General features: G+C 37.8%; 1 protein-coding gene across 2 annotated transcripts in view; it reads left to right on the top strand.

Annotated features, from left to right (window-relative positions):
• The first annotated feature begins 5,685 nt into the window (after positions 1 to 5,685).
• Positions 5,686 to 25,281, top strand: part of LOC149936013 (uncharacterized) — a 95,850-nt gene continuing 76,254 nt past the window's right edge. The window contains exons 1-2 of one of the 2 annotated variants that reach the window (XM_090181107.1): positions 5,686 to 8,462; positions 10,309 to 10,463. In XM_090181107.1, the coding sequence (XP_090037233.1) occupies positions 6,036 to 7,553 (1,518 nt within the window). In that variant the 5' untranslated portion in view covers positions 5,686 to 6,035 and the 3' untranslated portion in view covers positions 7,554 to 8,462; positions 10,309 to 10,463. Of the gene's footprint in view, positions 8,463 to 10,308; positions 10,464 to 25,281 lie in introns of those variants that run through there. The other variant, XM_090181106.1, reaches the window with a different exon arrangement.

Raw genomic sequence — 25,281 nt, 5'->3', positions numbered from 1 at the left:
ACAGCGAAGTAGCTTAACTTTGCTTTAACTTAACTCGAACTTCCGCTTCTTCTTGGTGTATACAATCCCGAAACGTAACGAGGGAAATGTGTCTATTTCATTAACCCCGAAAAAAGGTTGCCTCTTAGATGGCTCATTTTTCTTCCCCAATCATTTATTACGGCTGAAACTATTTATTTTAAGCTGCGGCGTGGGCCGGCGTTGTTTCGCGTACCTGTTAACAGAGGGCGTGAGCGTGACTCTTCTGTAATCCTACGTGTTAATTACAGTAAGGGGGGGAGTAAGTTCTCTCGTAAATGCCGCAGGTAGCAATTTTATTAACGAAGATATAATTAAAATTACAAACCACGTTGTTTCGGTTTTTTTTTGGGTTATTGTTGGTTATACCCCTCGCGTACTTAAGGGCGAAATTACCCAATCCATTTTCTGAAGAACACGCAAATATTTTGCCTTAATTAGATCTTGGATGTTGGCTGCTACGAAAGAAGAAAAGTTTTCATTAACCTAATTTTATTTATCCCCGATACATAATTATCAAATAAGTCTTTTATTAATCCATCAATGTAAAATTCTGACAGGAACTAAATTAAAAATTAATGTTTTTATTGTTTAGTGTTAATCTTTAATTGTAAAATTCGGACACAAACCACTTTATTAAAGGGAATATAACCTCAGGTTTTAGGTGTGGAACACCAAACTTCGACCATTTCCCGCTCCCTCCTATGACTTTAGATATTTTTGGCACTGTTTAATGACTTCCCGCAAAAATTGCTTACATAAAAAAGCATAAAAAACATAAAAAACGGCTTGAGGTTATATTCCCTTTAAGCACATTATAATTAAATGTTTAGTGTTAATCTTAAATTGTAAAATTCGGACACAAACCATTTTATTAAGCAAATTATAATTTAATATTTAGTGTTAATCGTTAATTGGAAAATCCACATTATTAAACAAATTATAATTTAAATACTTAATGGCAATTATTAAATGCCATATATTGACACAAACGGCGTTATTTAATAAATGTAAATTTCCATGTTTAGCGGTATCCATAAATGTACAATTTTGAAAAAAAACTGCATTATTGAACAAATTAAAATTTTAATATTTAGTGGTAATCCATAAATGCAAAATTCAGATATAAAACACATTATTAATCAAATTGTTATTGAAATACTTAATGGTTAATCAATAGATGCAAAATTAAGATATAAATCACATTAACTTGAAATAAAGTAAATCTAAACGATTGACTGTACACTTTATTTCAAGTTAATTATATTTACACTAGTCAGAGTGATACAATTTCAATATAAACCACATTATTAAACAAATTATAATTTAAATACTTAGGGACAATCCTTGACACAAACTGAGTTATTTAATAAATTTCAATTTAAATGTTTAGTGGTAATCCATAAACGCTAATTTATACATTTATCATATATTTCTAACGCGTAAACACCCTTCCATAAATTTAGCACTTTTTTAGAATATGAAAAAGGGTGAGTGTAGGTGAAGGCTCTTCTGAACTCAGCCATGGACAACGTCGCATAAAGATAATAAGCGTCTTCTTATACCTTTAAAGTTTTACATGGAAGTAAAAGAATATAAATTGACTTTCGACACGCGAACCCACACGTCTATGTCTATAAATTAAGCGATACGTCGTAGAAGCCCTATGTGACCGGACTTAACCCTAATTTGCAGTCTACACGTCCGTTATACATCCCGTAACCCTACCATCTTAGTTAACTGTTAAGTGCCAAGTGGTGTCAATTTACGAATATACGAATATCGACTAGAGCACTTCAAACTTCCAACCATTCGACGTGGAAATTTTAATATTAAAATAATACCCACGTTTTCTTACTCGCTAGATGTCACTGGTGCTGATGAGTGGGAAATATTCTAAGAAATAATGGAGAAAAGGAAAATTAAATTGAAGAGTGGAATAGTTCGGAAAAAAACTTGCTGGATAATAGAATTATAAATCTTTAAACGAGACGCTGGTTGGAGAAATTAAGCGTGGCTCCGAATACAAATTTGCGAGATATACCATCTTCCCCAGACGGTGGGGGAACTAAGCAGCGAGAATGAGGTGAAAAAGCATACAGGGTGTTTCAAAAGGTTATGCAAAAATTTTAAGGACTTGTAGGGGGTGAGTTGAGAAGTTGCCTGTTTTTTTCTCATTTTCTATGAGTTAAATGAGCGCCAGAGAGCTTCAAAATGTGGCCTACTAGCCCCTGGAAGTAGGCATTGGTAAAAGTCCGGTTCGGGTTCCTATCCTGGTAGAGACGTTGAGCAGCCATAGAATTGCCATCCGCTAGTCCATACACAAAATGAATATTTGCCAGTTCTTCCGAAATAAACTCCATTGTTGCAGTTTGAAAGTGATGATAAATCGCGGTCCATCACGACTTTAAATACGGTTTAAGTTTACTTTTTTACGCTGGTTACCTCGATTTGTTTACAAAGTTCTTTTTTACCTATCACACGAACCCAAACCCGGCTGCTTGGTTTTGCGCTTGTTGCAGCCTACTTCCAGGGGCTAGTAGGTCACGCTTTGAAGCTCTCTGACGCTATTTTAATTCATCGTAGGAAAATGAGAAAAAACAGGCATACTTCTCAACTACCCCTACAACTCTTTAAAAGTTTTGCATAACCTTTTGAAACACCCTGTATATCCTATGAAGGGGGTAGTCGAAGAATATAAAACGCAGATCTGGCGACGAGTTATCCGAATCCCCTTTATAGAACCCCCCTTTTTGCACTCCTTTTATTTTGAAAGCGACGTGCTACGACTTCCTTAATTTCCGCCTCAACTTTTATTCTAGCTCGAAGCGTGTTTACTATACTTCGACAGAAACGTCCATTCTCTTTCTCTCTCTCTCTCTTTATTTCTTTATATATAAATATATTGCTTTTCGCCTTCGCCGCGTTTTTCATAATGGGCTCCAACCAGTTGACCCTCTATATAGGCCATACGCGCTTTTGGAGCTGTCAAAAGCAAATGCTCTCTCGCTGAGGTGCGCGTCCGATTGCTCCACTTATTTCCCAGTTTCACCAGAGTTTTGATTCCTTATTTAACCGGTATCCTAGTACGTATATCCCATTATTATTAAAGTATATAGAATAAGTCTATCGCGATAATTCTACCGGGGGCTTTTGGCCTATTTTTAATATCCGCGAATAATTTATAACCCCTGGTAGCTTACTTCTTACAGAGCACCAGTGTGCGAACCTTGGAACACTTCTACAGGCGTCACACCTATTTTTCGCCTACCATAGTTTAAACTTAAAAGCCCTAAATTTATGTTCGGAAGGTAATTTTTAAAAATATTTTGCCATATCCACCGCTCTTAACAGAAAATTTAGTAGAGCGAGTAAATTTAATCGCTTTGGTTTTGGGAAATTTGCGACCATTTTCTTAATGCTAATAGATAGAAACGTCGATTTTGAATGATACATGCTTTCGGGTTATTACCGCGCGGCAGTCTTTTACAATACGCGTCTCATTAAGCACCGTAAAGAGCGGCATCTATAATCAAAAGCCGCAAATTTGCAGCGAAATTATTCAATCAATCAGCGCCACCCCGCGGTACATGGCTATTTATAAATATTAATCTCGACCTTCCAGGCCTCAAATCTCCCGCCGAGTTGGGCCAAAGTATCGTTTCGTATAAATAGGCGACGCGTTACGGAAATATCTGGCGCTATAAAGGAAAGCGTTTACAAGGAACTCCTCTTTAATTCTGGAGAAAAGAGCGAAAATGATTATTAAAAGACGTAAATATATTCAACGTTTTCGCCGGCATAGTTTGAACCCGTGGCATACCTAACCCTTTTGCAAATTAGATAACGGCTTACAAATTTATTGTTTTGGCTAGCGACTGAATAATTTAGGGTTAAATTCTTTAATTATAACGCTAACTCTCATTAGTGTATTTTTAACGATTCAAATGAGGAAAATGACTGTAACGTCAGCGTGTTTAAAATCAAATCAATGGCGCAGTTCATAGCGATCACCAGCGCCGTTTCGAAGCGAAACCTATTACATTTTGGATTTGACCTTTCTCCCGGGGTTGAATCCCCGGGCATCATTACCCTATAACCTGATAATTCTGTCGAACTTAGCGAAAGGGGGTGAAGTTTCCGTTATTCGTAACCGAACGTGGTCCTTTATAGTCTCCGTCCGCACTAAGTAACCTTTCACCTTTCGCGGGCCGGCCTTCAACCTCTATCGTTTATCGGTTACGTCAAGGGCGCCCTCTGCTCGTCGTTTTCGTCACTATTTTTTCATTTTTTTTAAGATGGAAATAATATTTGGATAGATGGGTCTGAAAAGGGAGGGCAGAGATGGTTTGAGGAGCGGATAAAATCGTTTAAGCGTACTTCTCAAACTTCACACGAATTTCGGATATTTGCCTTTTCTCCTCGCTTCCCCTTGAAGGCCGAAGAATGTTTTTATTTTTAATTTCTTGCAGGAGGGGGAGGGGGGGGGGGCTTCGATACGGCGCGCGCGCGGGTTGAATGAGGTTGAACTTTTTCTGGCCCCTCGAGGGACTGCGGCGTCGATCGCTTCTCTATCATCGGATCCAGATGCTCCCATCCACGCCTCTTCAACATCTAATGGGAATTAAATTTCCACTTCCCGCAAATGGACTCGCGTTATGTATCTTATATTTCGAATTTAAAGAAAGGGGAAAAATTCGCACCTTATATTTTTGGGCCTCCATTCTTTCGGTTACTTGATAAGAGCCTTCTGAATCGATTTGAAAAGAGCGAAACCTTCTGATACAACATACCTTTAAAAGTTTTATTTGGGATGATGAAAAAATGCCTTAGAGATTTGTACCTGCGCTTTGGTATTTTATCAATTGACTTTTTCGAGATAGAGCCAATATTGCATTTAGATCATTTCTATTTTGGTTTACGCCTGGATGAATGAGGATTGGTATAGAATTGGTTGAATGGTTCTTTTAGAATGTCTAGCGTTTACTTTCAAAGTACGAGTGGCAATTCTGGTGGCACGGATCCAATATTGTATTAGGATCATTTCTAATTTGGTTCCAGCCTTTATGAATGTGGATTTTGTTTCAGAATAGAATTGGATGAATGGTTGCACTAGAATGGATTGTCTAGCCAGATGTGAGAGAAACATCTCGTTCGTTGAAAGAGACTTCCGCTTAAATCATTTCTCTATTTGGTTTTAGGCGTTGACTTATTAATTAGTCGTCCAAAACTGATCTGTTTTGGGCTTTGCTCCGCTTGATTAGGGATCATCCAAGCGGTTAAAAATGTTCCGAGAAATTCATTCTTAATTACTCTTTTCGATAGTTTTTGGCCAGGAGTGAGCGACCCCTGTTCTGGAAGTAATTTGAAGAACCTCTCTCTCCGCAGTCCTCCCTTCCCCCCGCGACGTTGTCTCTTTTTCGCAGCCCCCTCAGCCGCCTTCGTCTGGCCAGTCTGTAAATATAGGATTATCAATAGAAGGAAGGAGTGGAAGCCCTAGAAGAGAGAGAGAAAGAGAGAGAGAGAGAGAGAGAGATGTAGGAACGGGGAAGGGCGTGGTGGGGGTGAGGAGAGGAAGAGAGTCGAGCGCATGCGCGCGGATCTCGGGAGCGGAAGAGGGAGAGCCGCGACTCAGAGAATCGTTGGCCTAAAACGGGAGAAGACGATAGCGCGCGGTGGTACTCAGGATTCCTTTTGGTTTTTTTCCGTGGTGAGAGGAGCGTAGAAAGACGCCGAGAAAGTAGCATCTCTTCCCTACGACAGTTAGGCTTCGGCCTTGGTCATCGTACCATGCCGTGGCCGCCGAGGCTTAGCGCCGCCAGTCGGCCCTCGGCTCAACGACGTTTTCGGATCCAGCATTCTCCGCCGCAGTTGCGGGTGGAATTCCTCTTCGCATCGAGAATGACTTCTTCTTCAGCATCGTTCCGTGTTTTCTTCCAAAGCGCTAGCAAGGCCAGCCCACCTTGCGTAAGACAGGGGCATAAGATGAATCGCGTCCCGGCTCAGAAGGGGTGAAGATGAATAGCGCGGCGGTCATCGGCCGCCAGCTACGTCAACAGCAGAACACCGGACGGACCTCGGGGCCGTTGGTGCCCCCGACTCCGGGCGGAAGAGGCAGGCCGCGCACCCCGTCCCATCAACCCCTTTACCCACCTCAACTATCGTTCCAGAACGCCTCCCAGTTGAACTCGTCCGTCTCGGGTTCCGGAGGGGGTTTCGGACCGGGTCAACCCGGACACGAAAAGAAGAAGAAGCCCTCTACTTGGGAGGTTGTTCGGAGCAAAGTTTCGATCGGTTGCATTTGGAACGCTTGCAAAGCGCTGAGCGGCGGCATGCTGCTCATTCTGATCGGAACTGGCATGTCGGTGATCGGTTTCTACGCGGAATCGTTCGCGACGGAGACGATCAAAGAAGGAAACCGAACGATTGAAATTCTCGACGAGGAGAGACAATACCACTTGCACAACCTGACTTACGTCGGGCCGGCGCTGATGGGTCTCGGCGGACTCGCGCTGGTGGCGGCGTGCGTCATGACTTGCGAAGTAAAAGAAGCTACCGGCTCCAAAGTGGCCCCGGAGACTGACAAGGAGCACCACGAGTTGTTGGGGGAACGCCTCCCTGGCAGTCTACTGATGTCGGGTAGCTCTTTGGAGAAATTGAACGGTCCGAGCATTTTTTTGCAGAATAGCAGCCCTTACTTGCGAGTTCCCCAGTTGTCTCCCATTCTGCATCACGCGGGCTCTTCCGAATTCGGGTCCGGGAGAGACGAGGAGGAGGACGACGTCATGAGCGAGACGATTACCATACAGCTGATCCCCAATGGGCCATCGGTGGCGCCGCTCAACAAGCCCACGCTGCACGATCTACCTCTCTTCATGACACGCTCCGTCTCGCCTCCGACGACCATTCCGCAATCCTGCAGCTCCTCTTCCGGTTACGGAGCGGCTACCACCACCGACCGGAACTGCGTCGGCAACAATTCCTCGTCTTCCACCGGTGGGGTGCTCTTGAGCCCCGCCATCGACGACTACATGCCCTCGCCGCAAGACCTGGAAATCTCGGACCCGGACGGATGCAGCACGCCCCGGCGAGCTTCTTTGACCTCGATGGACATGGAGTTGTACTTATCGGACTGTCCCATTACCGTGCGAGTGCAGGTGGAACCCAAACATTTCGCTTCGATGGAGAGCGACGGTCTTTCGGACAGTGACAATTCGGAACACGCCGGCGCCGAAGGACGCGACCTGGGTGGCGACTTTGGCAGCGTTTCCCTCGACCGCGATTTGGACGACGTCGAGCTAGAATTGCCCCTATTGGGGCGCTGCAGCCCCCAGTTGCCCTTCCTCCCGCATCTGCACAATCCGCGGCATTACCATTCTTCGAGAACTAGCGCGGAAACGCCGCTCTTGAAACGCGACAGCTCCAACGGCAGGAGGTTTCCCCTGTTGAGGCAATCGGCCATGGAGGGCGGCGGACACATGTCCGGAACTCGAAACCACCACGATGGACGCGGCAACTACGACTGTCGAACTTAGCACTCGCTTCTCGATCAACGTAACTAAGCCGGCGTCGCCGACCCAAAGCGGAAGAAAAACGCTAAATTTAAAATAAGTAAATATAAACCCCCGTGAAGCTAAAACAGATAGTCACAATTCTATTTCGCCGTTCGTCGAGATCAATACCAAAAATCAGTTTAAAAAATACAATGTCACCGGAAGGAAAATATTCTACCGTCAACTAAATAAAAACGACAACCCAGAAAATAGTATTAAATCTAATCGCAAAGTGATGATGAGTAAACCGTGGTGTCATGTGTGGCCTTCAATGTGCATTCATGCTCGAGAGTATTCTATATTATATACAACAACAAGAAGAAAATAAAGACAAAACACTCTGCCCAAAAACGCCAGAAGATACTCGAGCCCGAAACACCCTAAATCCCGATATTCGCGAGGTTCACTAGTACTCGCAACGATCGCGTCTGGCCCGTTCGTTGCCCTCTTCGTACGCTAGATCAGTCCTCATCCTCCACCAACCGAAACATCATCCCCATTTGGAACTATTCGTCGCTCTCCTCCCGGGGTAAAACGCCCGTTCTCGCAATCTCTGTTTTTCGTTCATCAAAGGACGAAACTGAAAGAGATTAACAGCCAAGAATTTATCTTCGGTTATTCGTAAACGTTGTTTTCTTTTATCGAGTACCTCGAAGCCCTTTTATTTCTCGGGGTTAAATTGCCTTTTCGTGATCGGCTAAAGGTCAAAGTTGTCATCGTTACCGTTAGTCTTCATCCGCGGCCTCACCAAAAAAGCCAGTAATTTGCAACCAAAATGGAAAAGTGTGGAAAAAAGAAATTAAAGGTGATGGCCTTTTTCACTCGTACCTCTACTGGAAAATTCACGATTTCGGAAGTTCATCTTCTACGAAAAATCAGGCTACGTTTACGGTGAGATAAATATATTCCGTAATTTTAATATTAGTTCTTACGCTTTGCCGTTACGTATCCCTTCCTCGTATACGAAACAAACCGTTTGTTGTTCCATTAACAAATCGATCAAAATTGACGCGAGTTCTTTTATTGTCACGTGTAATGTTTTTTGTTTTTTTTTTTTATATAAATCGATTAATTATCACCTACATGGCGAATAGTAAGAACGCATAATCGCGAATTAAATATCGTGTCAATGGACGTGGAATTATCGCGATCAACGTAAACAAAGGTAGCGCAACTTAGAATACAATTTAACCGTTATTGAATATCATTGTCCGCACACTAGACTATATCGGTGTATCTCTTAATCCCACCTACTAGTCTAATACGGGTCTAATAGATCTTCCAGCGGCGGTATTACGCTTAAGCGGAAAAGAAAACACCTGCCCTTATTCGCCACTTCTCTATTATCACCATTAATAACCTAAAATACCCCGGAAAGCCTCCTTTTCTGTAAGCCACCCGGCTAGCTTCCTTTACCACCTCCCGACCTCCACCCGTTCATCGGTGTAAAGCGAACGCGCTCGTGGCTCTAACCTTTATTCGCGTTATGTAATGTTGTCTCGCGATAAGATCATTTCTTCCAAAAAGGCAACGAAGGCTCGAGAGCAAAAGGGGTTTAGGGACGACGCCAAAATTCCCCGAGTCAACGCCTCCATTAAGGCTAGGAAATCCACTAGCGGTATAAATCTCGGTTCTCCATTGATCCTCCGCCCTTCTAGGGTCCTTTTAGAGTCTACTTTGTCTACTCGTCTTGAACTTCGCTAACCTAATTTGCTAGGCTGACTACCGTATAGAATCCTTACTTTCCATAATAAGAATATTATTTTACTTAATCGTATTTCGAAAGTTTGGGTACAAAGCTATAGTGTTTTATTATTTTGAAATATATTGATTAAATTGGCAATGGGCGTTATTCTTATAAGCTTTCGTTTGGAACATGATGAAACAGACGCTATTTTAACAGGGCTGCCATGCATTTTTCGTTCTAATATAATAGTTTCACATCGAAATTGTATGGCAACCCTGTTTTCCAGCGACTTATTAACAGGATTGCCATACATTTTCAACGTGAAATAAATAATAGCTCCGGAAATAGAGCTGGAAAATCCCAGAATATTACTGGGTAAAGATGTAGTCTTTCAAACTTGCCTAAACTATTGCCAGATAAAGTACTAAAGCCCGACGGGCGTTAAAAAATCAGAGAATAGTTATATCTATAAATTGCTTGCGCTTATCCAACTTGTTAAAAGTAGAAGTATAACATGTGGCTCTTACGTCACAAGACTGAGCTTTGGTACAATAGGTGTTTTCGTAAATCCGCCGCTTCACTTTTTACTGTTGGGAGTACTGCCAACCGAGGCATTTTTTAGTTGGCCGTAATAGCCGTTTTTGTTTTCGGTTTCGTCTGAAGTGTCGCCTGCTAAAGTTTATGTTTTTTTACCTAGACCGTTTCGATCGTTTCGCCATATTTTTAGGTTAAATTGTTATTTAATAAACTAGAAAATTATTTGTTAAACATTTTAAACTTATTTTGAAGGGTTCAAGATAAGATAAATTGCTTTTGTTGTATATCTAAAGGTATGTACCATATGCAAACTTTTGATAGTGCCATTATTTCCAATAGGCCTTGTCCGACGTAAAAAAAATCTTAAAACTACACGACCAAAAATATAAAATATATTAAAACCTACCTAGGAATATTTTCATTTATGGAGTCCATAACCCACCTAACACTTAGCCAACATATAAAATAAATACTAAAATACTAAATAGGACCACAATTGTTATTTTCTCAAAGGCCGCTGCTGTTTCACTATCACCCAGTGTACCTAGAGCAGACGCCAAATTCGAACAAAACAACGCATAACTCGTTTCTATGACGTTTTTGTGACGTCGACCCCAACAGTAAAACAAGTTCGTCGGTGGGGAAAACAATTTGCTTATTCAGCTATTATCTTAGCACGTGCGATTTGTTGGAAAAGGTAAATATAGTGACGTAAGAACTAAATTACTTTATAGAACTATTGAATTTCCAAAACTGGCAAAATTAATGAAAACACTGCTACTGTCTTCCAAAGTAAGTTAGTCTTATAGCAATGGGAATTTAGGCTGGTACGTTTCACGCTAGGTTCCTGACCGAACTATTGGTACTCTAAAACAGACGACGCGTGTTTTTCTATTCGGAAATAATCCATCGTCTGCTTAGAATACCGCTAACCCGGTCACGAACCCTATCCGGAAAAAAATATATATTCCCATCTCAGCTTAAATTTAGAAATACACGAAAACCCGAGAATCCGGAATAAATATTTTTGAAAGGGTACCCTCCACTCATTCACATTTGGTTTTTATCCAAAAATGTCGCTGCCACGTACGATATACCGTCATCGAAAGAGTCGTCACCAAACAGGCCAGATAATAATAAAACAATTATTCCATCCACGCTGGCTCGCTCTCCGTCCATGCCCAAAGAAGTCGTCAGTGGAATACGAATTGGTGACGTAAAGAATGCTTTTTCTTTGGTCTCTTTCGCGGTGGACGGAAGGCGGGCTCAGTGTTAAATGAGTCGTGCGAACGTCGATAATTGCGGGCTAAATACCGTGCTCTCTCGTCGCTTCCATTGTGCGCCCTGTTCTTTATTCAATCAAGTAACGCGGACGCGTTCCCGAGGACAAAGCGAGCCACCAGCCACGGAAAGAATGGAGGCCATACTGAAGAACCGAGGGGGGGGGGGGGCAGCGGCGTTTTTGACGCCTTAACGCCGCGCGCCCAAAACCATCGAGGAAATATGAATAAAATATCAGGTCATTTCTTTTACTGACAACAGCAGCAACATTGGCCTCGACTTGCGTAACATCTATTCGTATTCCCCCCCTCCAGAGATAGTTTCTCTTTCAGTTGCGGGATCCAGTGTCGGGTCATAAGCGTCTTTTATTTCGGATATTTGGGATGACACGAGACCCCAGGGTGACCGACAAACAAAACTTTACTTATTTCTAATGGCGTTTGCCTTTTACGAGCTCAGAAAGAGCCATTATATTTCGGGTCTCGTAAGGCATTCAGAAATTCTAATCTTAAATATTTTAATAATTAAACTCAAGGGGACGTATTTATGTGGTTAGACATGATCAAGAACGTATTTATTTAAAGAAAACGACTATGTTGACACGAGAAATTTCCCAAAAATCGTATCATTAGAAATACATTGTTGAAATTACTATTTATACTTACGACGTTAGAGAGAACGACAATGTTGTGAGAAATTTGAATCACGCGCGTTTTAATGAACGAATGAGATACCACGCCCACTTGATTGACGTTTAAGGGGAGGAGCATACTGGGAGAGTGTCAGGTGGATCTGCAGAAGCACCAAAACTCGTCTAGACATAATCATTATCCCGTAGTTTACTTTGAATTTTTACCTCTATTCTTGTAATTATCCTCACTCAGGGCCGTTTTCTCCAATGGCACAATGGGCACTGTGCTCAGGGCCTACGAAGGTTTGAAGGGGTCTACGAAGGTTTGAAGGGGTCTATCAAGGTTCGAAGGGGCCTATGAAGGTTTGAAGGGGCCTACGAAGGTTTGAATAGGTCTACGAAGGTTTTAATGGGTCTATGAAGGTTTGGAGGGGTCTCCGAAGGTTTGAAGGGGTCTATGATGATTTGAAGGGATATACGAAGGTTTGAAGGGGTCCGAAGGTTTGTAGGGGTCTACGAAGGTTTGAAGGGGCCTACGAAGGTTTGAAGGGGCCTACGAAGGTTTGAAGGGGTCTACGAAGGTTTGAATGGGTCTATGTAGGTTTGGAGGGGTCTACGAAGGTTTGAAGGGGTCTACGAAGGTTTGAAGGGGTCTACGAAGGTTTGAAGGGGTCTATGATGATTTGAAGGGATATACGAAGGTTTGAAGGGGCCTACGAATGTTTGAAGGGGCCTACGAATGTTTGAAGGGGCCTACGAAGGTTTGAAGGGACCTACGAATGTTTGAAGGGGCCTACGAAGGTTTGAATGGGTCTACGAAGGTTTGAAGGGGCTTACGATGGTTTATGAGTATGAAAAAATGCATTAACAAAATTTCTTCTTAGAATTAGGGCATACAAAGCGGTGCCCAGCGCCTACGAAGGTCTTAAATCAGCACTGTCCTCACTAAAAATCGTTTTATTTCTTTTGCGATTTTTACAAATCCATTGATTATCTATTATAACCAAGAGATTCGTCCTAAATATCGGCTCTAGTGGCGGCCTGTCCAGTTTCCATGGCAAAATATATCCTATAGAGCTCAGCCTTATAAAACCGGAGCAGGGATGAACGAAATATTCCGTGTCATCTTATTCTTCGTAATGCAGGATGACTGTTCAATCGATAGCAATTTCCCCCCAAAATTATATTTTCCAAAATTTAATCTTCCTCTCGCCAATCATGTCCAACTGTAGAAAAATAAGAAAAAAATAATGCATTTTCCGGAATAGAATTATACATAGGTTGGCTCTTAGTAGGCGCGAAATCGAGGTTGTCCCTTTTGGCCCGTCTATTTTAATCAATATCTGGGATGGCGGCCTCTTCCACAGAGGTCGCTCGCTACCTTTCCGCCGCGGAATTATTGCCCGCGAAAAGAGCGCTAGTAGCCCCCCCCCCTCAATAAAAAGACTAGTTTCCTCGATGCTTCTGCTACCGCCAACTCGATTCAATCCCTGCCTTCGCTCTGCTTTGCTCTGCCTCCTAGATGACCCGCATCGGAGCGAAGCAGTCGTTTTAAATATTTCATTATAAATATTAGACACATTGCGCCTCTTATACGCTTTTTATTTCTGGTTTATCCTAACGTCGTTTCAGTATTTAACGAGTTCTCTCTCTCTCTCTCAAGCCTTGTAAATGTTTGAGTCGTCATTTAATTATTGATGTAAAAGTTTTCTCTAGTTTAACCCCATTGTCCGAATTTTAAATTGCCTCTTAAATTATTTGGGTTTTTGTCATGAACGTTCAGTTAGATTCTTGAAATATAAATTCGCGCTTGTCAAAACAGACTGTCGTAAATTAGGAAAATAGAGTAATAATTTTTTCCTTTAAATAAAAGATTTGCGGGTATGGTCAAAGATACGGTTACACCATAGAGTAACCCACTCTCATAAAGTGGAAGGCTATCAGTGAAACTTTTTAACACTTTTCGTACGCAACGTCTTGTTTTCGAGGAGTGAAATAAACAAGTTGGCCTAAAGGTAATGTACAATTATAATTTAATATTCAAAAAAATTTAAAAACAACATCATTGGACTAATTTTATTCAAGCCTCGAGAACAAGTTGGCCCGTTAGGGTTATTGTTTCATGCGCTTCCATAGGGCCTTCCACTCTATGTGAGTTGGTTACTGTATGGTTCACGCTATAAAAAGTATGTTTAATATTTCACCGAAAATCGACAAAGCTCGAACAATAACCGTTAACAGTTTCCCAGGTCATTTTATAATAATATATATAATAATATTTATTTCGTAAAGAGGCGAAATTTTGCTGGCAATTGTACTGATAGGCCAAGCCTATTCGGCTGGTTACCAAGACAAAACAAACACAAATTTCAAATTATTATTAGGATTTAAAAATATATAAAATTAAAAATACACAAGATATTACCCAATAAATTTTAATTAATTAAATAAAAGGCTGTGAAATATATATAAATATATCATAAGTGGATAATAAATATAAGTATGGCACAGACCGAATTCGGTGAATGATAGTCTGTTCTGGAGTGATTGCGAAATGGGAAGTTTCCGAACAGGAAACTCGTCCCTTCCTACTCTTTCCGTTGGCAAAATAGTTTGTTAGTTTGATGGCGAGAAATACGAGCGTACACGCACTCAGGGTTGAAATTTGAGAAAAAAACTAACTTCTGAAATGGAGCCAGAGTTTATAATAGTTATTTTTATCTTCCGATTCCATAATTCATCATTATTTTCCAAAAGTAAGCGTTATTTACAGTTTTGAAAGCATTTCGAAAAGGCTGCCGGTGGCGATTTTACTAGGAACTGTTCGCTGAGAGTTATCAGTCCGTCGGTACGTAATGGTTTACGTTGTCATTGGCGAAACAGACTATCATTAAAAAATTACATTGGATGAATAGGAAGTGTCATACTTAATAATAATAATAATAATAATAATAATAATCAGCTAGGCTAATACCCAAGACACCACCTTAGGCCCAAGTCATCTAGCGACTTTTAATGCCTTTAAACAGGTGGCCGGGTTACAATGCGTAGGAGGGTGGTGGCAAGCCCTTCATGCCATGCGAGCCAACAGCTCCCTACACTAACTATTATGTTTATTATCCACTTATGATATATGTGAATTATATTTAAAATATAAAATTATTATATCTGAGAACGAGTTAATATGTATATTTTATGGCGCATTAATTAATAAATGTAATTTTTTATAAACAAGGAAAACTTTTTCGCAGTTTTCCATACCAGAGTGAACAGGGTCGGTGCCAGGATTTGTTTGAGGTAGGCCCTTATTTACTAAACGAAGAAATGCGTTCTTCTGTGTTATGGTATTATCTTTGCAATTACAAAGACGAAATAATAAGCCTGAAAGAGAGTCTAGCTGTACTTTAGTCCAAACAGTGTACCACGTCGTCGTGTACTCTGCTTCACTCAAAAATGAAACATGCAAATTAAAGTGCTGCAGGAAATAATAGAAAATAATATTATCTAAACAAGTTGTTCAAAAACTAATATTTTAGTAATTTCGTAATTAGCTCATGCATGAGTACTCAATTTTGAATTTGGAGTTCCCTTATTACCACTTTTGGAGGCCCCTTCGGTAACTCATCTAGATAAGAAATTAAATGATAAATATATATAAATAAGCCACCTTAAAATGAACGCACCATTAGGTTCAAATAAGAAATCATAGAAATTACAAATAGATAACTCTAATCGTGAATAGAAAAATTGCAACTTTTCCAAGCTTAGTCAAATCAAATTGTTTCCAGAGCATGAATATGTTGAAACTATTTTGGACGTTTCTCACAATCCACCTCGCGGTCTGCCTGTATGATCCTCCCATAAAAGTCAATCAAATCGATCCCCTATCTCATTGGTTGTCTAAAACTGACGTATTTGGACGCTATTGAAGCACACGCGTGTGACGTTTCTCCTTCCCCCCTCTCGTGACGGGAGAAAACTTAATCATGATACCCGTTGATCGTATCGATTGACTTAGTCATTTTCCATAAGAGTAAATAAGTACATTATTTATAGAAATATAAATATAAATAAATAAATAAACAAATAAATAAATAAATACATAAATGCATATATAAATAAATAAATAAATAAATATAAATATAAATTATATGCATAAATATATTTTAATATTCATCTCTTATTATTAATCTTTTATAACAATATTTTTATAATTTATTATTTATCTTTTATTATTCATCTTTTATTATTCATCTTTTATTATTCATCTTTTATTATTCATCTTTTATTACTCATCTTTTATTATTCATCTGTTATTATTCATCTGCTAATATTCATCTGTAATTATTCATCTTTTATTATTCATCTGTAATTATTCATCTGTTATTATTCATCTTTTATTATTCATCTTTTATTATTCATCTTTTATTATTCATCTTTTATCATTCATCTTTTATTATTCATCTTTTATTATTCATCTTTTATTATTCGTCTTTTATTATTCATCTTTTATTATTCATCTTTTATTACTTTGCCAGTTTAAAAATATATAATTTATTTTTCGATCTGTAAAAATCATTCTTGAACCGCGTTATTTCGATCCGTAAAAATCTTTCTTGAACCGCGTTATTTCGATCTGTAAAAATCATTCTTGAACCGCGTTATTTCGATCCGTAAAAATCTTTCTTGAACCGCGTTATTTCGATCCGTAAAAATCTTTCTTGAACCGCGTTATTTCGATTTGTAAAAATCTTTCTTGAACCGCGTTATTTCGATCTGTAAAAATCTTTCTTGAACCGCGTTATTTCGATCTGTAAAAATCATTCTTGAACCACCCAATTTGGCTATGTTTGACCGTATCGGGCAACTCTGTATATATTAAGACGTGGAAACGAGGATGGGGAGATGTTTCCGAGTTGGGGGCTTCGATGCGGCTCAGCGGCTGCTATTCTGTGCAAAGCCGGAAAGGGAAATGGGTGGCTCCGAATTCTCTTTATCTGAACGAATTAACAGTTTAGACGTTTGAGGCGCTCTCTTCTGGCTACTTTGCGGTTTTTAACGACCTTCGCAGCTGGCAGCCATTAATTATCGTTTCCCGCACCCACCCATTAAATTGGAGGGTGCCAAATAGGGAACAACACCAAACCAGATTTACGTTTGTAGAGATCCGTACTAATTATTTAAATTAATTACTTTCTAGATCGAGATACTCGTATGCCTATTGTAATGACGAGTGTTCTATATTACCTTGACTATAGAAATCATCAATTTTTAACATTCCGAAACAGTTTATGTAAATTTTTACGAAACTTAATATATATTCCAATCACGTACCACGAGTTTTTTCAAAATAATTTAGATGGTTCGATAATCAAGTTTTGTAATTTACATATTCACCATAGTTGGTTCCGTATACGCGATTATGGTCCGGGCCCGACGAGAGAAGTCTGTAAAACGGTACAGTTTTCGAGGGCCCGGGCAGCCTGGAGGTGACCCGGTTTTGGGCAACTCAGGTACCTTTCTCCAAGAAAACGTACAGCTATGTTCATTAACAGCGTCTCTCACGGGGCCCAAAATTATGGTATTATCGTGGCCCTGGCCCCGCTCTCAGCTACCCTACTGTTATCCATCAAACCGATGGGGTTAGTGGCTTTTTCTATTACCATGAATTTGCCTAGCAAGTATTTATTTACCCAAGGGCGAATCAGCGGTTACTTCGTTACGCGGCAAATGCGCGTCTGTTGGAATAAGAAGGCCATTTCCCTCCCAATAATTTGCATAATATGCAAATTCGACACTCACTGGGATTCGCTAAACTTTTCAGTTTAAAAGATAGAACTAGCTCGTTATTTCATTATATCGACGTCGGAGCTTCCCTTTGAACAGCATCTTAATTTTTATCCATCTTGACGGCCCCTTGTGTTTCCAATTGACGCTGCTAATCTTGAAAAATACATTATAGCTTAACATAAAAATTTCTTAATGGCTGTTTTAGCATCATTTTAAACTCAGTGTTTTAAATTGTTATCTTTCCGAAATACTAAGGAATATCTTTATCTGCTTCTAGTATTCTTTATCTTATCTGATTATATATAAAATGTCTTAGCTTTATCTGAATATAGCGGCGTAGCCACAGGCGGGGTACAACGTATGGTTTGTATGTACATTTTCTTTTCATATTTTCAACTGCAAGCTATCCCCCTCCCCCCGAAAAGTATGATTGTATTATATGTACACGGTTGCCACAGTTTTTTCGCATTTAAATTCACTGACTTTTCCAGGTTTTCCCAGACCATATCCACCGATTTTCCCAGACTTATTTTGTGGGAAAATTTAAAACATTTTACGCTATATATTTAATAAAGGTTTTCTATTGGCAACCTAACTTAAATTCTCTGACGTTTCCCTGATTTTTAGACTAATTTTTCAAATTCCCTAACTTTCCCTGATTTTTAGACTATTTTTTAAAATTCCCTGACTTTTCCCTGATTTTTAGAATAATTTTTAAAATTCCCCGACTTTTCCCTGATTTTTAGACTACTTTTTAAAATTCCCTGACTTTTCCCTGATTATTAGACTAATTTTTAAAATTCCCTGACTTTTCCCTGATTTATAGACTAATTTTTAAAATTCCCTGACTTTTCCCTGACTTTTCCCTGATTTTTAGACTAATTTTTAAAATTCCCTGACTTTTCCCTGATTATTAGACTAATTTTTAAAATCCCTGACTTTTCCCTGATTTTTAGACTAATTTTTAAAATTCCCTGATTTTTCCCTGATTATTAGACTAATTTTTAAAATTCCCTGACTTTTCCCTGATTTTTAGACTAATTTTTAAAATTCCCTGACTTTTCCAGGAATTCCAGGTTTTCCAGGTAATGTGGCAACCCTGTATGTATCATGATATCTGCTATAGATTTTTAAATAATATTATGATTATTTTTAAAAACGTAACGATAGGGTTCTGATCTGATATATTGTATACAAACAGACTAAAAATTCGATTTAAAAAAGCGGGTAACTATTTATTTAGATTTTTATTACCATGAACCAGGTACTATTTATCCGCAGATGGTTGAAAAAAATCTATAAATCTGATTTTAATACAGTAGAAAAACTAGGTGTTTTGAAGCCAGTCACTGGTTGACTAAAGCCCAGTTCACACCATACAATTAATTGGGTCACTTAAATGTATCCAACTAATTGTAATCAAGAAAATTGCATAGTGTGAACAGAAATAGTTGGTAACATTGTTACAATATTTCTGTTCACACTATGCAATCTTCTTGCTTACAATTAATTGGATACAATTAAGTGGCCCAATTAATTGTATAGTGTGAACTGGGCTTCAGGCCTGTGTGGATCATTGGGTATTAGCTTAAGGGATCATTAATAATGGATAATGTTTATAATAATATAAAATAACAAGACACCTGTGTATATTTTAATAAAAGATAAAAATAGCTACTTTATTTACACAATAAAATTTTATAAAAGGTACAACATTTAGTACACAGCGACTAGATTCGCGCTCTGTTCAGAGGCATCATCAGGTCTGGTTTCTACAATTTTAAAATTAAACAAAATTACGGATCTGAAGAATCACGTGATTCTTAATACATCGTAAACTGGTAATTCCGCTAAAAACCACCCGGACCATTATCTCTGTTAAAACTAGAATTTAGTTTCTGTTTTTTAATTATTTGAAGTGATTCTCAGTAATATTTAATTTAAAATAATTCTCTAATAGGTTCATTAAAAAGTGTTTTATGGATCGGGTTATCAGCGATGTGTTCAGCAAGGGTAGAGTTGTATAGGTTTTCTTATTTTTTATATCATTTTTGTGTTCGTTAAAACCAAAGACTATATAAGCTATCATTTAGGCCTTCAAAAAGGTTGACGACTTTAACTCCCAGTGCCACCTAGATTCAAGGCAAAGAACTAAAAATCCGGACATCTGTTGGTTGCTATTGACAAATTTAATACGACAGCGCCACGTAGTTTCGAAGCAAGAAACTAAAATAAAAATTTCTGACACCATTCAGGCAAATTAGAATTAACATCATAAGTAACATAGAATTTGTGTTAAAGGCCTTATAAAAGTACGTTTAAATTATATTATATAATATATAAAAATCCGAAATATTTCAACTTTTAACAACGAGTTATTTTATTCGAAAAATATTTTTTATGCATTATCGTTCCATGCGAGTACAAAATTAATTTATTACTTTTATGTAATTTACGCATAAATTATTCAAAAAGAAACTTTAAAGGAGATATAATTATATAATTTGAGGTAATTGTTTGGTTAAATAATAATATTTTTCACTCAAATCTTTCATAAAAACTCCCAAAACGCAAAGTGTATTTGTGACGAAGCCAAAATTATGATATTTGTTGTTGAATTTATTTCAGTTTATAGGTAATTGTTTCTTTGATCTTTCCGGTATTGGAGAGTGCAGTTGATTCCCTTTTTATTGTTTTCTAGTTACTTTATTTCATTTCTCCAACTGTCACAAGATTAATGGACTCAGATGACTGACTTTCAAAGACTTCTCATTTCAGTAACCGCTAAATCTCTGGCGGTTCATTTCTCAGACTGTTCATTCCTCCTACCCCATCCTATTGAATTTGATCATCTGATAAACTGTAGAAGACTTCAAACACAGACAATACTATACCTTACCTAAGTTTGGTTCAGTAGGTAGGGTTAGGTAGATTAGGGTAGGTATACAATTGTTGGTTTAATTAGTCTTTCGTATGACCAACAGGGCTTATTAACAAGGGGACAAATGAATAGTCGGCTTTATAATAATAATAATTATAATAATAATCAGCTAGGCTAATACCCAAGGCACCACAGTTGGATAGGTTAAGTAGGTTAGTTTTGGTTGGTTAGGTTAGTTAGGTTCAGTAAATTAGGTAAGGGTAGGTATACTATTGTTAGTGTTATAAGGCTTCCGAATGAGCAATAGGCCTTTTGAACAGTTGGACTAATGAGACTGATCCAATTTGAAAGACCCATTTCTGAAATCCTCTCACCAACTTAGAACGAACAATTATTTCTTTCTTGCATTTGGTTTATATATATGTATATATATATATATATATATATTGGGTCACTCCACGTCAAATTGTCCGTTTTTGGAAAAAGTTCCCCAAGGCACCATAACCAATTTTGATGAAAATTTAGTGGTTATTAACATATAATTTTAATGATAAACTCCCTTCATTATCATTGCTAAATATATGATTTTAATACAGTAGAAAAACTAGGTGTTTTGAAGCCAGTCACTGGTTGACTAAAGCCCAGTTCACACCATACAATTAATTGGGTCACTTAAATGTATCCAACTAATTGTAATCAAGAAAATTGCATAGTGTGAACAGAAATAGTTGGTAACATTGTTACAATATTTCTGTTCACACTATGCAATCTTCTTGCTTACAATTAATTGGATACAATTAAGTGGCCCAATTAATTGTATAGTGTGAACTGGGCTTCAGGCCTGTGTGGATCATTGGGTATTAGCTTAAGGGATCATTAATAATGGATAATGTTTATAATAATATAAAATAACAAGACACCTGTGTATATTTTAATAAAAGATAAAAATAGCTACTTTATTTACACAATAAAATTTTATAAAAGGTACAACATTTAGTACACAGCGACTAGATTCGCGCTCTGTTCAGAGGCATCATCAGGTCTGGTTTCTACAATTTTAAAATTAAACAAAATTACGGATCTGAAGAATCACGTGATTCTTAATACATCGTAAACTGGTAATTCCGCTAAAAACCACCCGGACCATTATCTCTGTTAAAACTAGAATTTAGTTTCTGTTTTTTAATTATTTGAAGTGATTCTCAGTAATATTTAATTTAAAATAATTCTCTAATAGGTTCATTAAAAAGTGTTTTATGGATCGGGTTATCAGCGATGTGTTCAGCAAGGGTAGAGTTGTATAGGTTTTCTTATTTTTTATATCATTTTTGTGTTCGTTAAAACCAAAGACTATATAAGCTATCATTTAGGCCTTCAAAAAGGTTGACGACTTTAACTCCCAGTGCCACCTAGATTCAAGGCAAAGAACTAAAAATCCGGACATCTGTTGGTTGCTATTGACAAATTTAATACGACAGCGCCACGTAGTTTCGAAGCAAGAAACTAAAATAAAAATTTCTGACACCATTCAGGCAAATTAGAATTAACATCATAAGTAACATAGAATTTGTGTTAAAGGCCTTATAAAAGTACGTTTAAATTATATTATATAATATATAAAAATCCGAAATATTTCAACTTTTAACAACGAGTTATTTTATTCGAAAAATATTTTTTATGCATTATCGTTCCATGCGAGTACAAAATTAATTTATTACTTTTATGTAATTTACGCATAAATTATTCAAAAAGAAACTTTAAAGGAGATATAATTATATAATTTGAGGTAATTGTTTGGTTAAATAATAATATTTTTCACTCAAATCTTTCATAAAAACTCCCAAAACGCAAAGTGTATTTGTGACGAAGCCAAAATTATGATATTTGTTGTTGAATTTATTTCAGTTTATAGGTAATTGTTTCTTTGATCTTTCCGGTATTGGAGAGTGCAGTTGATTCCCTTTTTATTGTTTTCTAGTTACTTTATTTCATTTCTCCAACTGTCACAAGATTAATGGACTCAGATGACTGACTTTCAAAGACTTCTCATTTCAGTAACCGCTAAATCTCTGGCGGTTCATTTCTCAGACTGTTCATTCCTCCTACCCCATCCTATTGAATTTGATCATCTGATAAACTGTACAAGACTTCAAACACAGACAATACTATACCTTACCTAAGTTTGGTTCAGTAGGTAGGGTTAGGTAGATTAGGGTAGGTATACAATTGTTGGTTTAATTAGTCTTTCGTATGACCAACAGGGCTTATTAACAAGGGGACAAATGAATAGTCGGCTTTATAATAATAATAATTATAATAATAATCAGCTAGGCTAATACCCAAGGCACCACAGTTGGATAGGTTAAGTAGGTTAGTTTTGGTTGGTTAGGTTAGTTAGGTTCAGTAAATTAGGTAAGGGTAGGTATACTATTGTTAGTGTTATAAGGCTTCCGAATGAGCAATAGGCCTTTTGAACAGTTGGACTAATGAGACTGATCCAATTTGAAAGACCCATTTCTGAAATCCTCTCACCAACTTAGAACGAACAATTATTTCTTTCTTGCATTTGGTTTATATATATGTATATATATATATATATATATATATATATATATTGGGTCACTCCACGTCAAATTGTCCGTTTTTGGAAAAAGTTCCCCAAGGCACCATAACCAATTTTGATGAAAATTTAGTGGTTATTAACATATAATTTTAATGATAAACTCCCTTCATTATCATTGCTAAATATATGATTAACTAGCCCTAAAATACAATATATTAGTCATTAATGAATATAATTTCTTTTTTTATGCATAAGAAAGTTACTTGTTAAATCAATGGATGATTTTGAATGTGTAAATAGGGGCATTTCTTCATGAGAAATTTCCTGGATGTTATCTATATCATTGAATATTATTATAATACCTCGATTAATATGATATTCATGTCATTACCAAAGATCTCTTCCACTCAATCCATTGGCCAGTTTAACCTTACTGGCTGGTGAATACTTGGTCGGAGAATCCGTAGTTAAGCTTCTTTTCACATCAAATGATGCTGAAGTCCCTTCATTACCATTGCCAAGTTACAAAAAGATAATAAATTAGTTCAATATACTCTATACTCAATTATTTCGGAAGAAATACCTGTCAAATTGGCACACACAAGAATAACATTTCCCTCTAAAGTTAGAACAGCGTTCCAAACAAGACTTTTTTTTGAGTCATTCCTGAAACAGGTAGTTTCAAAATATTTGGCATACACAGTATATGACTTATTTAACTATAATAAATATTATTATAGTTGACAACCCAAGACTTAGATCTATAATTTACATTAGTTTTTGATTGAATAGAGCAATTTATTATCTCAACAAATAACAAGCTTACCTTTGTTCATCTTTAGGAAATTTAAAAATAACAAAGATTCCCTTTTACTTCTGGCGTTTTTACAATTTATAAAAGCGCAAAAAGAGCTACTACTATAGGGTTCTAAAAAGTTTACCGTTAAAGTTGAAGAATTTTGAATCATGAAGAGCTGAGTGACTGACAACCAATTTCTTTTTTTAAATGAATATTTCTTTGCCTCAATACTTGATGGCGCTGATGCTTTAAAAAAAGCCATCAACTTATACTCCATAGACCATGCCAGTCTATGTAAGAATTTATATAGTCTTTGGTTAAAACGTTTATAAAAATTTCTAATACATTGGCCTGTGTAGCGTTTTCCAAAGGAACATTTTAGTTCATAAACGCCATATTTGCAGCGTTGCCAGACGTTTTTTCCGATTTTTCGATATTGATGACCTATAAATCCTATAATCAGAAAATTTCTTATTGTAAGCGTTAACAGTCGAAGAATTTAATTATAATGCGATGAATAAATGTGTTTTTATTATTTTTTAATATTTTATTTGTTTTTATTTAAAAGGTTTTATTTAACCATACGTCAATGGGTTTATTTGAAAGTGAAATTTTATCAAACATCAGTGGTATATCCGATGCAAAATTAAAATTACCGCCAAATACAATGTGTCCTATAATTTGAACTGGAAATCTATAATTTTTAGTCCTTGGGCCTATAATTTGATTTTGGCTATCTGGCAACGCTGCATATTTGTCTAAAAGCGAAGTTCTTTCCTTAAGGGAACTGAAATGATATTGTATTTTGTTGATTGGTTTATGTTTTCTGGTGTAAATTAGGTTTCGCTGATTATTTAATCGCATTCAATATGAGTTACAGGTTTTTAAATGAACGGTTTTCTCGCCTAAAATGTTTGACCCAAGAACCATTACAATTTACGTAGTCTATCGTAGTGGAATGAAGTAGACGAGACGGAGTGGACGGTGGTCAACATCGTGGAGAGCATCTTCGTTCCTTTCGGGCTGGGTTACTCCATTAAATGCATGAAGGAATTCTAAAAATATTTGCTTCGCTTCATTTTCTTTCCCCGCTCTTCCGGAAGAGGACGCTGCTGATAGGGAGTGGCTTATAATTTCGCAGTTTACTCACCAGGGGGCAAGAGTGGCGCGCCTGATATTAATGGACCACCCAGCGCCGGGGTCTCCCTTTTTCCTGGCGATTTCGTGGTCAATTGTAATTTAGGAAAACCAAGAATGAAAAATAATATTTCCCGAGCCTGCGCCAGACGGCGCTTTTAAACGTTTCTCCCCCCCCCCCCCCCCCCGATGTATTGCCTTATTTCGGGGTGCCGCCCCCGGTCGGTATTATCACGCGAAACGGACAATCCCATTATGTCTTCCCTTACATCATTTCCGGTCTGTCCTAACCTACTTTTTCCGCTCTGGAATTAGAGCTTTCTTTCTTTATTATTTCCTTATTCCTCCATTTTGACCCCCAAACCCTAAAAAACCCTAAAATGGAAGAGCTCTATAGCCAAAGT

The sequence above is a fragment of the Leiobunum rupestre genome, chromosome 7 (genome assembly GCF_980474605.1).
Source record: "Leiobunum rupestre chromosome 7, qqLeiRupe1.1.hap1, whole genome shotgun sequence".
NCBI lineage: Eukaryota > Metazoa > Arthropoda > Arachnida > Opiliones > Sclerosomatidae > Leiobunum > Leiobunum rupestre.
Note: the sequence above shows the minus strand (reverse complement) of the source record. Positions and strands in the feature narration are given on the sequence as shown.